Raw genomic sequence first — 12,638 nt, 5'->3', positions numbered from 1 at the left:
CTTGTACACAGACTACTGTGTACATTTACCGGCATCTCATACAAACACCGCTGCGGACCACTTCCGGTCCGCGGATGGTGGTTGGGTGCCGCTTCGTTTTCAATAATGGATCATGTACTTGCGGCCCACTGAAAACACCGCTAGTGGGACCGGTAGTGGGCCGCGGCCCGGTGGTTGGGGACCGCTGTATTAAAGCTCTCCAAGAGCGGATACACATTCATCAGTAAAGCTGGGTGATCCAAGAAACCTGGGATGGATCTGGTCCAGGATACAAAACATTTCATAGGAAATGATTTTGGCTGGAGCTTTAATAAAATCAGACCCAATATGTAATTACACTTCCTAGTGCATGAGAAGCTTTGAGGCTGGTGTGCGCTAGAATAGAACAACTGGCATTCATTTTTGCAGATTTAGACCAAAACATCATGCAACTTTTTAAAAAGAATACAAGTTTAGTTCAAAGAAAACATCACATGGAGTGAAAAGTTTTTACAAGAGGAGCTTTGTTCATTAATATTAACTGAAAAGCATGGTATGGTTAAGGTTGGTCGTTTTATTAACTATTTTGTAAACTGTTTGATATTACGTGTGGTAATGAGGTGAAATGATTGATTTTCCACAATCAATTATAAGGGAAACATTATTAATATGCCGAATCAAGCATGCATCTTCTAATGAAGTGATTGTTGACCTTTTTTAACATGGGGGAACCCTTGAAATAACTTTCAGGTCCTCAGAGAATCCTATCCTATAATTACTATATACACAGCTTACAGTATATCAGTGTGGTGGTCAGTGGGAAGAAAGCCTCTTACATTGCTGACAATTGGGAAGAAGGTCACCCTTACAGACAGAACCAAAAAGATCATTGGTGTCAGTTAAACTGACCTGAGATATACAGATTGCTCAGTGCTAAAAAAAAAAACAAAAAAAAAAACAGCAACCTCCGGAGGAACCCTGGTTGAGAAAAACTGTTACAAAAACAAAAAAAATACTGAATGTACACAAGTAAAGGGAGAAGCATTTGTTGTCCTGGCCGGTAACAGCATTTGTCTTTACATAATGCAAGCAATGGTGTTCTGTAATTTGTGAACCTCATTCTTTGCAGCCTTTATACCGTGAGCCCAGGCTGTGGGATGGTGCTAACCCAAGGAGTGTTTCTATGGCACCCTGGGCTCATAGGAAGGGGTTGAATAATGCTCATTAACAAAGATAAGTGACGGCAGGGGTAGATCTGAGGAGAAATTAAAGAAAAAGCTCTATTTGTTGCCTTTACAGTCAGTGAATGTATTAATTTAGATATTTAGGATGGAGTTGAACTTTACCAGCACCGATGAGGCTGCATGACCACCTCTTCCTGTAGAGCTAAACGATTTGAAAGTCAGTTAGACTTCTTTATTCCCAGGGGAACCAATAAGCAAGCAGGTGGATAAATAGGCATACCGTAGCCTACTCCTCCTACATCCGATAAATACTACACGTGAGAAGTGCAGAAGCTAAGCTGCCATGGATTAAACCCCACTGGGTCAGGTTTTGCCTTCCAGATGTTTCAAAAAAGGAAGTTGCTACCAAACCACAAAGGGCTGACAACGCTGCTGCTAACTGCCAGGCAAAGCTTCTGTCTTCCAGTTAGCAGCACCACTGACAGCCTGCCATATAGCCTGCAAGACAGGGAGCCAAACCAAAGGAGCTCACACAGCAGGCTGACAAAGCTGCGGCTAATACTGTCTGCATGCAACAAGAAGTGCAATTAGTGGCAGGATTACAAAGCAAGCAATAGATGCACATTTAAAAAAATAAAAATCACTTGAAGATACTTTTTTCCCCGAAGTGACTTTGAATCCGATTTCCTAAAGTTCCCCAAGACTGGACTAGCTTTGGAGAAGCTGGGTGATCCAGCAAATCTGGAAACCAGCATTAAGATGGAAGGGAGATTTACCTGGGGACTCGCTCCCCATTCACTAGCCTTGGATCTATAACGATAACCTGACCATCAAGATGAAGTCAGAGGAAGGAGCCATAAGTAAACAGGAGGAAGTGTCGGTTGATGTGCAGGAAACATACGACTGGGGCAAAAGTGAGGAAAGATGCCTTTTAAAGTGTTTGGGGAATTGTGTTTCCTGGCTGGTAGGTGCTATGTCTCATGTAGTCCATGATGGCTTGAAAAGAACCAGTGTGTCTAAGAGAAAGCATGTTGAAAAATTTATAAAGAGAATTAAGGGCTGACATATAGAGGGTCAGAGGGAGAGAAGAGTACTTATTGAGCACTAGAAGAGATGTCAGTATAGAGTAGACTGCATGCTTACTAGCATCACAAGAAGTTCATAAAAAATGTGACATATAAACCATAAAATGATAAACATGTTGTATTAGGGTACATACACAAGTCAGATGGTTCTTGTCCAATTATCGCTTCAGGGCTGGTATACAGGTGTACAGCACTCATCTGACGTCATATATGGATCCACAATCGACGAACAACAGTAATACAAGTGAAGGGGAGAGAGCACATCGGGGTTCCGCTCCATCGCTCTCCCCCCTACCCTCTCCACAGAGCAGAATGGTGCTGTATGTACAGCGCTCATTTATGCATCTTTCAGTCTTTTGTCGTTGTAAAGGATCATGAAAGATCCTTTTCAACGACAAAAGTCTAACATGTGTACATAGCCTTTGGCCTTCAATAATTGTTGTTGGAAAGGGTTTTTTACAATCCTTTCTAATGATAAAAGACTGAAAGAGCATTGTAAATACAGCACCGTTCTGCTCTATGGAGAGGAGAGGGGGGGGGGAGATGAACGATGGAGCAGCATCCGGCTGAGCTCTCTCCCCTTCACTTGTATTACAATCGGTCGTTGTTCGTGAATCCACCAGGACTAATCCATGAACGACATCAGACAACCTCTGTACACATGACAGATTCTCCTCCAATATAAGGCCCGAGGTGATTATTGGGTGAGAATCATCTGACGTGTGTATGTAGCCTTAGGCTAGGTACACACGTGCAATAATTATCGTTGAAAAATGAACGATTAACAACAGATCAACGATTTAATACAACTATTTTGAACAATCGTATAGTGCACGATTCTGTACATGCTGAAATGATACGATTGTTCAATGATAATCCACCAATAATGTACACACACTAGAAATGATCATTTGAAAGATAATGGATTCGTGTACCAGAGAAAGTGTACCGCAGAACCATCCACAATCACTGAACGGCCGTACACACACTAGATAGCGAACGATCGTCGCCCAATCAGATCCGCCGGGATGGTCATTTGTTTCCAGTGACATTCCTCATTCATTGTTGTTGTGACGTTGGTCACTTTCTTGTTAACAATTATCAGACGATCGATCGTTGGTTTCCAACAATAATTATTGCATGTGTGTACGTAGCCTTAGACAAAAGCAGAACAAAGGTTCAAACGATAAATCAAAACATTATAGAAAGTTTAAATAAACAGGAAAAAAAATTTACCAAACAATTGTACAACACAGTGATAATTCCCGGGGTTGTGTTAGGAATACCTAATTAGGCTCATTGCTGTTCTCACAACATCAGAAGTGGAGTATATCGCATGGTAAAGCTCAGTTCCAATAGTCTTAGTCCTGGCACACTTTGCCTCGTTTGGGCGATGGGGAGATGTATAGATGTTCCAATGGGGTTTAGCAAAATGAAGATAGTTGGTTGTATGCCAGGTGTGTGTGTGTGGGGGGGACCATAAGTGGAGGTTAGATAGGTGCCTAAGCGTGATTAGGTGGAAACCTTTCTGAGGAAAGATTTTTTTACAGGGGCTGGAGCTATCCCAGAAAAGTTTAGGTGAAGATTCTCCTGGATGAGTGCAAATTAACTTCCCCACTGGTTTATTTGTAGTAAGGTGCCTGGGTTGAAGAAAGGGTATTGAGCACAGATTTGAATCCTTCCTGGGTGTCAGACATCCAAGCAGCAGCCTTTACGCACACTATGAAGCTTGATTTATATTTCAGCTTAGCTTTTCCCTAAATATACATCACTTACAGTCTGCAATATCACTTTTAAATGGACTGCCTCTATACATGTGTGGACCTGCACACTCCTCAGACCTAGTCACATGGACACGTAGAACATTACAGGCCTGGTGAATGTCAGAAAGAAAAATATGTTTTCTTGTTCCAAGAATATGCCCTTTCCTCCATAACAATTCCCAGATTATACAAGGTTCCTTATTGGACAAAACAAAATCGTACTTACCGAGCCCGGCGTATGTTCTGCGCTTACTCAAACTGGCTGATTTCACAAGGAACATACAAGATTGATGGGTCATCCAACAGCACAACATGAGGAGCAGAGTACCCATTACAAGGCCGCACTACAAGAAAACAACACAATATTACAAAATATCAGCTTGTCTAAACACACGAAGGTACAAAATTAACCTGCAGCTAGCATGTATGTATATCCTACATCTATGTATCATTAGTCAATGTGTACAGATTTCTTAAGTTACAAAATTTCTTACCTGAATTTCCTGCTAAAAAAAAGAACGGAGGCAGGGTGACAGAATAAGCTTCTGCGTTGCAGTTAGCCGCCCGCCTGCCATGTGGTGTGTCCATCATATTTGCCAAGGAGCTAAACCAAAGGAGCTCACACTCACACAGCAGGCTGACAAAGCTGCGGCTAATAGTGTATGCATGCAACAAGATATAAAGTTAGAGGCAGGAAAGGTAGGAAACTTTTCAGTGAATTCTCATTTATTAATTCACTTGAGGAGACCCTGTTACTTTTTTCCAAAGTGGCATTAATTCTGATTACTTAAAGCTCTCCAAGAATGAAGAGGATGGTCTAGCATGGAAGATCCTGAGTAACCGAGCAAACCTGAATTTGGATTGTAAACATATGCCAACTAATAGCAAATGATTTTTAAGAAATCCAACCCAGGTTTGCTGGATCACCGAGATTCTCTTATGACAGTCTATCTTCTCCAGTCCTAAAGTGCTAAAACTCTACAAAGGGCATCCACTGACCTATTTATAGTCACCATTCTTATGCTCCCTTGCAGTACCTTGCTGCTCTGCAGGTATACCCTCCAGGTATAGGGAAGCATTGACCCGCTCCACTGTAAAAGTACCGATTGCCATCACATGACTGTGGGGACAATGTCATGTCTATGTCCACTGCTATAGCAGATCACTTACAAAGTGATATTAGCAATTTCTGACTGAGCAGCATGAAATCTGTTTTACTCAGCTTTGTGCAAATTCCACATTGCAGCAAATGAAACAAATGTAAAGGTTAAACTGACCTGTAATACCGGTTGGTATACAAAACATTCTCTTCCCGTGTTATGTGGGGTTTATACACCATGTACAGAGAAAGCATGGCAGGCATATTTGGCATGCATGTGACACGCATTTTCTTTTTTCTGTACATTGAAATGAACTGTAAATAAAGAGCCGTTTCCAAACAATGACTTGGTCTGTGGTTCTAGCTGATCAGTGGACCTTCCCCTTCAGCAAAAACCATGTGACTGATGCCTTATGCCATATGATTACGCACATAAGGAACACTTTTTTGCATTTAAAAATTCCATTTAATGAAACTAAATTCAAAGAAAATAAAAAAAGTAGATTAGAATATAGAACTTTAAGAGTTGCCATTGCCGTCTGAAAATGCTAGCTGGCTGGCTGTCACACAGATTGTGTTCAGTTCTCTCTAAGGCTGCATACACACATGCAATAAATATCGTTGGAAAGGATCTTTCACAATCCATTCCAACGACAAAAGACTGAACGATGCATGAACGAGTGCTGTACATACAGCCCTATGGAGAGGGGAGAATTAGTGATTGCACCCCGATGCGCTCTCTTCCCTCTACTTTCATTACAATTGTGCCTCGTCCGGACGACGAGCACTGTAGGCACGCCAGATTCTCTTCCCATATCAGCCCGAGAATCATCCTACATGTGTACGTAGCCTAAGTCACTGACCCAGAACTAATATGCAGATCAGGATTTGTGAGCACCTTGTTAAATCCTTTTTCCAAGTCAGCCAATCAGAAAACATTAATGCCACAGACAGAGAAATGTTGCATTTCCTTGCTGCTTATCTGTCTTCTAGTAATGGGCAGCATGGCATTTCTCAGGGAGGGTGATGGTGACAACAGTGACAAAGCAGGAGAGAAATTGGGGAAAAAAGGGACAGGGCATTGTCACCCTATAACCAACCCTGAACAATGACCTCCATTGCAGGAAAAACAGAACCTAAAAATGAAGTGGAACTTTTTTTTTTTAATATTTATAAAAGGTTTGTTTGGCAGCAGAAACTTTATTTGATCCCTTTTGAAACAAATGCCTACATAAATCTTTCTTCATGTACTACGTGTAACATGTGAGCTGTTCAGTGTACATCCCTGGCCTATCCATAGCATTTGTAAGATGCCAAAAATGGATCTGGGTGACTGGATAATGTAAGCCGGGAACAAATGCAGGTGTTACATCAGTGTGTGTTCCATGCCCACGGAGGAGGTACAGTAAATTCAGAAGGAGTGCCAGGACTGCCAGCACTGGAGGAGAGCAAACACTTAAGTGAGTCTGCTACACTATCCTCTTTTTTTTTAAGCTGAGTAGGAAGAAGCTGTAGGTGGGTGGCAGACCCTGCATTGTGACCCAACTTTTCAGTAACCACCAAGAGCAGCCGGGTGGTTACCGAAAAGTGCCGGGTGGTGCATACAGATAAAAGCGGTGGGGGAGAACACTGTGCAAAATTGCTGTGCTTAATATAGAAAAGCTGCCTACCCTTTAAAGCGGAACTAAACCTTTTTTACACTTACCTGTCCCCAGGAGTTCAGTTAATGAGCTGCAGGGGAATCCAGGACGTGCCGGGTATCTGGGCTTCCAATGCTAAGCCTCCATGCAAATCTGATGGTTCAACAGAGCAATCATGGGGGTATGTTTTATTGCAGAAGGGATATCACCTGTCCCTTTCTGCAAAAAAAAAGTGCTGCCTGATGCCAAAAGTTAAACTTTAGTTCCACTTTAACATAGTAAAGATGATTTTAGTGAATGGCCTAAACTATTTTATAGGGGTCATGTGAGGATTTAAATATAGGAGCCGTCATTGCTAACTTGTTATAAAATATGCATGCCATGCTTTAGTCACCTGACTCTGGCTTCACTTCCTTGCAAGACAATGACCTGCAATAAGGAAAAGACCTTGCTGGTTGCAAACTTCTTCTCGAAAGGTAGTAAAGCCAGGATTGAGCTGAACGCTCTAAATCTTTTGTATGCATCTAAAAAAACAAATCCTCATTGTCACCTGTCTAAAGCCTCTTTAAATAAACTTCAACATTTCAGTATCAGTCAGTGACTGGCTACAATGCTGATTCTCTTTTCCTTTGATATGCATTTATTAATATTTTTACACAGTATTTATATAGCGCAGACATATTACACAGCGCTGTACAAATTCCACATATAAGTCACTAGCTGTCCCTCAAAGGAGCTCACAATCTAATGTCCCTACTATAGTCATATGTCATTGTTACAGTCTAAGGTCAATTTGGGGGAAAGCCAATTAACCTAACTGCATGTTTTTGGAATGTAGGAGAAAACCGGAGTACCTGCAGGAAACCCACACAAACATTAGGAGAACCTGCAAACTCCATGCAGATAGTATCTTGGCTGAAATTCAAACCTGGGATCCAGCGCTGCAAAGGCCAGAGTGCTAATCTCTGAGCCACCCTGCTGCCCATTTCTTCCAATACAACACAGCAATTGTTTCCCAACAGCATTTCCATACTCACCTCCTTAAAACAGAACGGCATGGTCAACACGCTGACGCCAACGATGCTGTTGACGATGTTCATGATAAGTCCCCAGTAAGAAGCTGCCATTTTTTTGCTGGAAAAATATATTCTTTTATCTGTATAAATAAATTGTATTATACAAAAAAAATGTGCAAAAATATTTCTATACTGGACGTTACAAAAATAAAAATATATTCTTTTTCCACAAGAAACACAGACGGAAAAAACACTCAGCAAGGAGATGTGAAAGCCGCCAATCACAGGCCTCGGCGGTCACTCCACCCAAATGAAGAGTTTCTGATATGGCGATCTCGGATCTTGGCGGGGCGGCACAGGGATTTGCCACTGGCAATGGGGGAGTGTTGGTGTTTGGTCCAAAAAAAGTGGTGAAACTCCAAGACAGCTTTTTATTGGCTGGTTGGATGGCTATAATGCAGCTTTATCCAGATCGGTTACTAGTTCTGCTCCACGTGAATAGAGTTCAGCTTGTGCTCACATTTTTCTGATAAAGAAAGTCCTTGAGGTAGTCAGTTCTCCTACAGGTCAAAGAGGCGTCCTGATTGGTACCTTCCTGGGTTCTAGTAATTTACAGACGGCTGGAGAGGACGCTAGTTACCACAAAGGGGCAGGAGCAGGGTGGTCAGTGGTGTGATCGCAGGGTAAATCTCTGAGGGGTAAATGGGGTCAGACTAAATCACAGAAGAGGTAATTGCCCACACGTGGTCAGAAGGGGTTAACTGGGCCAGAGAGAGAGACAGATATCAATAAAAAATGGGGCAGATTGGGGTCACTTGGGCAGAAATGAAGGTCAACAGATGGCAGAGAGAGTGAACAAGAAAAAAGGTGTTATAGGTAATAGTCAGATGGTATCAGTCAGGAGGAACAGGGTGCTGATTTGGGGAGGGGAAAGAGGGTACTAGTAAGTGGGTAAAGAGTATTGTCAGGAGACAGAGGGTACTGGTTAGGGCCAGAAGGCTAAAAGATGGAGGTACATGTACCAATTAGAGGTAAATAGATACTGGTTAGAGGGTAGATATACTAGTCAGAGGGCAGAAAGGCTAATCAGGGGGGTAGAGGTACTAGACAGAGGCAAGAAAGACTAGACAGTGGCAAAAGGGGGTAAAGGTACTAGACAGAGGGCAGAGTCTTAGTCAGTGACTAGACACAGTATTATTGAGGGGGTGGAGAGTATTAGTAAGGGGGTAGAGGTACTAGTCAGGGGATGTAGAGTACTAGTCAGTGACTAGAGACAGTAATAATGACAGGATGTGGAATACTAGTCAGGGGGAGAGCACTAGTTAGGGGGGGAGAGCACTAGTTAGGGGGGGGAGAGGTGCTAGTCAGGGATAGTAGAGGTGCTAGTCAGGGATGGAGGGTATTAGTCAGGGATGGAGGGTACTAGTTGAATGCCCAGGTTTCCAGGTAGCAATGCTCGCACACAATGTCCCCGGTCAGAGCACAGCAGGACAGGTAGAGGTGTCCGGAGGCAGCACACCGGATCTCCAGGTGTCAGGCAGCTCCATGTTCCTGGCTGTCAGTCTCACTTCCCGGCATGCCCCGCGCGGGTGACGTGTCTCTAGTAAACACAGACGTGACGTGGCGGCGGGCTCTGCAGCGTTGTCGCTCTTCCTCCCCACTCCCGGAAAATCCTTCTTCTCTCCTCACCCCAACCTTTACCCCCCGCTCTGGTCTCCGTTAACTACGAGCCCCGTATCCTGGTAATACCGACTTCACTCTACTTCCGGGTTCTCTCAGACAGCCAATCGTATCCAGGAACTGAGCACCATCAACGAGACCAATGGATAGGATAGCGTGCCCGCTAAGAAAGACTAAGAAAGATAGCGCGTCATGGCGACACCTAATGGCTGGGGAACCAAATAGCACAATGGGAGGGAACCACATGCCACATCATGCCACACAGGCACTTTGTATATTAATATTTTTTGTCATCAAATCATATGACACTCACTTTACTATATTGTAATATATTATTTCAGTTTATTTAAATGTATTATAATTATTTGTGAATGTATAGTTTATATATACATACATTTTTTGGGAGGGGGGAGGCATATTTCCATAAACATTCCTGAGACCCAAAGCTGTTTGAAGGACTATTTTTTTCCTATATTTTCTGTTTCTTTGCATAACTGCCAGATGCACTAGGTGCGATCCTCCTTGCCTGGTAGAAATTTAAAGGGGGGATTTCAGGAGGGTTTTTGGCACCATTTTCCAGGAGCTTCCCAAACCATTCTGCACAGTTTTGCACCATTGTAATAAACTTTTTTTGGAATCTCCCCAGGATTCCTATTGATGTCAATAGTTCAGAAATTCTAAACTTTGAGGTTCATGAAGTTTTGCCTAACCCCAACTAATCAAAATTTGCCCCCCTCTAACAATCACCCTTTTTTGTAGAATTTGGAACTGATGGAAAGTCAAACTCGTTGGAACAACCAATTACGAGGGACACCAATATGGCTTCCAGATAGCATCAGGCTGTCATTGGAAAATGCCTAGGAATAAATATGGCAGCCATCCAATTTATTCTCACACTCCCTTTTTTTTAATTGCAGGAAACAGCATGATGCACAACAATTGGCAATAGAAATGGGCAATTGTGGAAGTAGTCAACAGTGGGCCCCTGTGCAACTGACTTAGGACCCCCCGCCAAACTGACTTGGAGCTCTTGTGGTAGCCTCTGTTTGCTGGGGAGGGTCCAAGACACTTTGCACCTCTCCATGTCCGCCTCGGTGATTGCCACAAATGGCTTCACCCAAGACAATGAAAGTTGATCCCTGATTGGTTGCCGGGAGTTATTGTACTCAGTGAACGAGCTTGGTGTTTGTCACAAATCTGAATTTCTCCAACAATTAAAGTCCGCCTGGCAGGAGCGATGTTCCTGATTGGCGGGTATGCCATGTCCAGCCAATAGAGAACAAAGCCTCAGTAAGGGCCCTTATTCAGGTTGCATTTGACAAGGGTGGGGTGCACAGAGGATACAAGCAGGATGTTCGTAATTACCCTTCGTCGCATTTCTCTCCTGGCTTCTACATATGCAAATATCAATCTCAGCAAACGCTCAGTCTGTTTACAGAAGTATTACTCTTAATATCACCGAGCACAGCCAGACGTCAGGCAGTTACACCGCCCGCTGTGCCCACAGCCGCCCTCCCGCCTTCTCCAGCAACTTCAAGAACCTGTATAAAAAATCCTTTGTTACATTGTACATTATGTGTACATTCCTATTAACTCTGCATGAATAAATCCCTGGAAATTCCAGCAATTGTTTCCATATGAATCTCTATCTTTTATAATTAAAAAAGCCGTCTTACAGCTGCAATCAGTGACTTTGCCCATGCAGATTGATGGCTTTATTCTGCTGCAGGCAGGATGAACACTATCTTCAGTCTCTTCTTCCCAAGAAATCAGACTTGGAACTTTGTAGCAAATCACAAGGTATGTATCTGCAGCAAGGACTGATCAGAATTTGCATGATTGTGTCATGCAATAGGATGATGCCTGAACAAAGATGGCTCTGTGCTTCTTAAAACAAGATCAAAAGTCATGGTCAGGAGGAGTCATGTGATCTCTGTGAGAGGTCATGCATATCTGGAATTGTTACACTGACACATTACTCTGCAATTATCATAAAATGGGTTTTTTAGGACATTAAAGGGGCTTTACAAAACATAATCCACCCTGTCTACCTTGGCTTTCAAATCCTGGTGTGGTTCTGGAGAATCCTAGGACTGAAATGCCAGCTCATTGATGACACGTTCATGTAAATCCTGCACTGTTCACAAATCTCTGGCACAAATCAGCCCTGCTGCTGTAGCTTCTGTGACTTCCTACAAAGTTACAATTTTGCAATCTGATCACTGGAGGAGAGGAGACTGAAGAAATGCTGCCTCTTGCTGCAGCAAGCTGATGACATCATCCCAGACTGAATTGGACCTCATTGAACACTTCTTGGCTGTGCAGTTCCTTGGATATGATCATTATTATGAAACAGGATTTATATAGCGCCAACATATTACACAGCTCTGTACATTAAATAGGGGATGCAAATGACAGACTAATACAGACAGTGACACAGGAGGAGAGGACCCTGACCCGAAGAGCTTACAATCTAGTAGGTCAGAGAACTAACACACAATAGGAAGGGGGATATGTAGTGGTGGGAAGTAGTAACAGTTTCAAAAAACAGAAGAAGATGGTTGGGCAAGTGTGAAAACATGGGTTTTGAGGGCTCTTTTATATAAGCAGAAAGTAGGAGCAAGCTGAATAGGACAAGGAAAACCATTCCAGAGAGTTGGGGCAGCTCATAACAAAGATCAGCCCCTGCTGCAGCCTCACATCATGTGACTTGATACAAAGTTACGATGTTGGAGGAGAGGAGACTGAGGAAATGTTTCTTCCAGCTGCAGCAGACAGATGGCCTCAACTGAGACTTGGCTGGACCTCATAGAACATTTCTTGGCTGTGCAGTTCTTGATCATAAAAGACACTGATCAGCCCCTGCTGCAGCCTCAGATGATCTCACTTGCTATAAAGTTACAATGTTGCAGTCTGATCACTGGAGGAGAGGAGACTGAAGAAATGCTGCCTCCTGCTGCAGCACGCTGATGACATCATCTCAGACTGAACTGGACCTCATTGAATACTTCTTGGCCATGCTATTCCTTGGATGTATTCATAACACAGATCAGAACCTGCTGCAGTGTCACTACTTGTGACTTGATACAAAGGTATAATGTTGCAGTCTGATCACTGGAGGTGACTGAGGAAATGTTTCTTCCTGCTGCAGCAGACAGATGTCATCATCTGAGACTAGGCTGACCCTCATAG

At 43.1% G+C, this 12,638-nt stretch overlaps 1 protein-coding gene across 3 annotated transcripts in view; it reads right to left on the bottom strand.

The window, feature by feature from the left end:
* SLC38A10 (solute carrier family 38 member 10) overlaps positions 1-9,591 on the bottom strand; it is a 46,993-nt gene extending 37,402 nt beyond the window's left edge. Inside the window, exons 1-2 of one of the 3 annotated variants that reach the window (XM_072403494.1) lie at positions 7,788-9,591; positions 4,238-4,355 (exon numbers count right to left, since the gene is read on the bottom strand). In XM_072403494.1, coding sequence (XP_072259595.1) covers positions 4,238-4,355; positions 7,788-7,877 — 208 coding nt within the window. In that variant the 5' untranslated portion in view covers positions 7,878-9,591. Of the gene's footprint in view, positions 1-3,183; positions 3,404-4,237; positions 4,356-7,787 lie in introns of those variants that run through there. The other 2 variants (XM_072403495.1, XM_072403496.1) reach the window with 2 other exon arrangements.
* Positions 9,592-12,638: the final 3,047 nt, after the last annotated feature.

The sequence above is a fragment of the Pyxicephalus adspersus genome, chromosome 3 (genome assembly GCF_032062135.1).
Source record: "Pyxicephalus adspersus chromosome 3, UCB_Pads_2.0, whole genome shotgun sequence".
In the NCBI taxonomy this organism is placed as follows: domain Eukaryota; kingdom Metazoa; phylum Chordata; class Amphibia; order Anura; family Pyxicephalidae; genus Pyxicephalus; species Pyxicephalus adspersus.
Note: the sequence above shows the minus strand (reverse complement) of the source record. Positions and strands in the feature narration are given on the sequence as shown.